Below are 3,803 nucleotides of genomic sequence, written 5' to 3'. Positions count from 1 at the left end.
CAGAGCGATACTGTAGCATCATGTGTCAACACTATCAGCTGTTGCGTCCAGGGAGATGTTTTTCCATTATTTCGGATCTGTGAGATCTCCTGGGTGAAAAGAATTGTACCTCTGTCGTCTGGCGTAAAAGGCGACTAACCCAGAGCTCTCTCTTGTGGGCCCAGTGAACAGAATAGGTCCACATCATGTGTCAACACAGTCAGCTGTTGCGTGCAGGGAGATAGGGCAATGTTCTCCATTATTTCGACCCGGTGAGATCTCCTGGATAAAAAAAATTGTATCTCTATCGTCTAGTGTCTGGCGTAAAAGTCGACTAACCCAGAGCTCTCCCGTGTGGGTCAAAATAGATCCACATCATTCCACCACATAATTTTATCTCCGAAAGCGGCCATGCACCCCGAAGGGTTCGGTGTGACAACTGACTCTGTATTTTAAACATCTGATAGCATCACTGGCAATATTTATTTAGGTACTAGTAGACTGGTTTTCTTTGTCCAAAGCATTCCCCATGCCTTCCGTATGTTTACATATAAGATGGTTTCGATCAGAAAAACAGTAAGTTTTGGCACTCAGTATATATACTATCACATGTAATACAGTTCTTTTCACAGAATTTTCCAGAATAGAATGAGTTAATTTATTAATTACCGGTAGGATCCTTTGCTTTGATACAATCCACCGAGAAAATTATTCCACAAATGATTCAGCTTTATTAGACAATAAACTTGAGCTTTAGTTTCTGAACTTCAACATCGTCGGTTTTCTGGGATAAAAATGCTCTGCAAAGTGAAATTTCCGAGGGCAGAAGTCTGACAGTAGTAGAGTGATAAACGGCAGCTTTATCCATGGCATGATGGAGGCGCAGAAAGTTTCAAGTCAAGTCTGACTCGTATCTTTTCAAGTATTAGAATAATAACGCCCAAAACAGCCACAATTCCGTAGGCCAAGAATACTCCTCCAAGCGTCTTCATGCTTAGCCTGATAAAATCGCTGTTTTGAGTCTTCTGCGAGCACACAGTGATTGTGTTAAACCATTGGTCTTTCAGGTTCTTCACAATTCCATACTCCACCAGTTTAAGGATCCTGTAGGGAAACACCAAACAGAGTTTTATTTCACTTTTTCGTTATCCTTTTATATGGGGGTACATCAGAATACCTCTTCTCACTATAAGAAAGCTTTCTTCATGAGTTGTATAAATAAATTTGTTATTTTGTTGTAAAATTACCAAAATATTTATTTTCACCAATATTAAATGCAAAACGCATCATGTACCTTCTAAAATATTTATTTGACATATCCACCAACTTCCAGAGAGTTGTGGCTCAAGCGTTCGATTCATTGAGAGCATTAAAGATGATTTCCCATAATTCCTCACTATCCCGCTGTCTATATTTAGTAAGACCGCTCCAGAGGTCAATCTGCTGGAGGAAGTACAGACAAGCGAACTACCACACAACACAGTGGCATACTTGTCTTTGTTAAAGTACTAGTATTAAGGAATGCTTATGATGCCTACCAGAAGTAAATTACCTAGAAGTATGCAACTTTCGTATAGTTAGCACATTATGTGACGTATCTACGTAGCCATGTATTTTTTTCTCTCTTTTACGCAGCAAACGTTTGAGAAACGGCTGATGCATGGTGGGAAAAAGTGTTCCAAACGCGTTTATATTAAAATCGTCTTAAAAATTACGACAACGGAGAGTTTTGTAAAAGGATAACAATGTCTTTAATAGTAATTGTTCTAGATTTGATTGGAAATATAAAAATGGTCAGTGGCTTCATAACTGCATAGTAACATTGATTAGCGAAATTGTAGATTTTAAATACGGAGTGTCGGTTTCAAGGTGTGACCAGGTTTTGTAGGAGCCGTTTACATTAGATTTCCCATGATCCAGTTCATAATTTCCACCCAAGACGTTGGAATATTTCTCCACCAGGTGGCACGACCTTCTACAGATGACGTAACATGCAATGTGCCATGGAGACTAGCTATAGGGTAATGGACGTCAATGAGTACCCAATAAGCTGTAATGGAGTCCGTTCTGCTCTCACATAACCAGCCACTTACTCACCGAAAATTAATAGCTTTCTTGTAAGGGGAGAGTTTGGGCAGCACAAAGGCGTAGGAGCTGCTGAAAAATTGTTCCTCGGCTATCCGGATCTCCCCGCACGATTCGGACACTCCAAACTGCAGCGACACTCTGCCACCTATAAAACAATGACCGCCTTTCTTTACAGCGTCGATCCCAATCTCAGACTTCTCAACAGGTTTCTTTTTGGCATTGATGGAGCGGTATAAATCTAGATTTGATTGCTGCAATTATAAACAGATAAACACGATTTCAAAATTTAGATTAGAGATGCATACCATCCATGACTTAACACATTTAACAATGTAGTGGTGCGAATATTTAACCATCATGCATCCAGAGCGTCTGGAATAAACCACCGACTTCTAGCAAGTTGTCCGCTTCGGGACCGGTAGATCCAGGATCAATCCTTGATCGAGTCACACCTAAGATTTTTAAAGAGGAAGTTGTAACTTCCTCGCTTGGCGTTCAGCATGAAGGGGATAGTGCAACGACTGGTTGACCCGTATCAGTATAATGGCTTGGGCGGGGCGTCTTACTTGCCTTCGGTAAGTCGTCTCAGTGAAGCAGCACTAAATAAAAGAGCGGTGGAAATCCGTCCTGCAACAAGGAGGCACATTACACGTACATGCACCATAATCATTCCTTCGTCGTCATATGACTGAAAAATTGTTGAGTACGACGTTAAACCCCAAGCACTCACTCACTCACTCTAGCAAGTTAATTGCGATCTTCCCCGCGTGTGACATAGTGTAAGACCACACAAGATGGAGTTGTTGACAGCTTCTTGCGTCCAAGTCTTAAATCTACCCTGTCCGAGAATTAAATGAATTAAAATTGCGATGAAAACAAAAAAGGGAGGTAAAAAGGTCTGTGTCTAGACATACATGTTTCCTGGTTTCTACCATCTTTTAGCATTACGAGAAAATGTAATTTTACAGATTCTTAATTACTTTCCCTTATACACGTTGGTTATACCCGCCGAGTTAACAGTGATATATATACAGTCATACCTCGAACAATGTCCATGTACTTGTACCCGATTCCACCAAAATTGTCATATCATCGCGACTGTCTAGGTCCTCAAGGCTGTCGATTGGCTTGAGGGGTGTGGCTACGGTCAGGACAGCGGCCAGGTGAGCGGTGTACATGGAGAGGAGGAGTTCCGTAAATAGTAACCACACCCCCAACAAGCAACGGGCAGACAGCACCGTCGGATGATAAGTAGGGCCTTTAAAGCAGATGGCGAAAGAGCATAAAGGCAATTACTTACCACTAAGTGTACAAAGTAGAGGCTACATTAGATACTGGGTGTCATTTTTGACATTGATAACATGTTCATCAACTGATGAAGTGATATTGTGATCATCGTAAAATTGTCAATACTAATAACTCTTACTATTAATATACAGCGATCGTGTAAACAAGGAACTAAACTCATGGTTCCAGAGGCTATATCACTGTACTGTCACAGTTGGTTAGCTACGTGATCCATGTATGTGCCTTGTAGCATGTAAAAACTGAATACATTCAGCTAAAACCCCCTTACATTGCCCAATCACTGAAAAATAATTTATTTTTTTTATTTATTTAACTGTTGTTTTACGACGGACTCAAGAACATTTTCGATTATTCGACGGCGGCCAACAGTACAGTGGGAGGAAATCGGGCAGAGCCCGGGGGAAACCCACAACCATCAGCAGGTGGCT

General features: G+C 41.1%; 1 protein-coding gene across 1 annotated transcript; it reads right to left on the bottom strand.

The window, feature by feature from the left end:
• Positions 1-826: 826 nt before the first annotated feature.
• Positions 827-3,168, bottom strand: LOC135468812 (glutamate receptor ionotropic, kainate glr-3-like). The gene is made up of 3 exons (XM_064747248.1): positions 3,108-3,168; positions 2,077-2,318; positions 827-1,083 (listed from the first exon to the last, which is right to left on the bottom strand). The coding sequence occupies exons 1-3, from the start codon at positions 3,153-3,155 to the stop codon at positions 840-842; spliced, it is 534 nt and encodes a 177-aa protein (XP_064603318.1). The 5' UTR covers positions 3,156-3,168; the 3' UTR covers positions 827-839.
• Positions 3,169-3,803: the final 635 nt, after the last annotated feature.

The sequence above is a fragment of the Liolophura sinensis genome, chromosome 1 (assembly GCF_032854445.1).
Source record: "Liolophura sinensis isolate JHLJ2023 chromosome 1, CUHK_Ljap_v2, whole genome shotgun sequence".
In the NCBI taxonomy this organism is placed as follows: domain Eukaryota; kingdom Metazoa; phylum Mollusca; class Polyplacophora; order Chitonida; family Chitonidae; genus Liolophura; species Liolophura sinensis.
Note: the sequence above shows the minus strand (reverse complement) of the source record. Positions and strands in the feature narration are given on the sequence as shown.

Excerpts from the sequence above, each read along its gene's own strand:
- LOC135468812 (XM_064747248.1), bottom strand. The coding sequence starts at position 3,155 with ATGACAATTTTGGTGGAATCGGGTACAAGTACATGGACATTGTTCGAG. Across the intron at positions 2,319-3,107 it reads GTACATGGACATTGTTCGAG|CAATCAAATCTAGATTTATA; the intron begins GTATGACTGTAT and ends TTATAATTGCAG. Across the intron at positions 1,084-2,076 it reads AAGAAAGCTATTAATTTTCG|GATCCTTAAACTGGTGGAGT; the intron begins GTGAGTAAGTGG and ends GTTTCCCTACAG.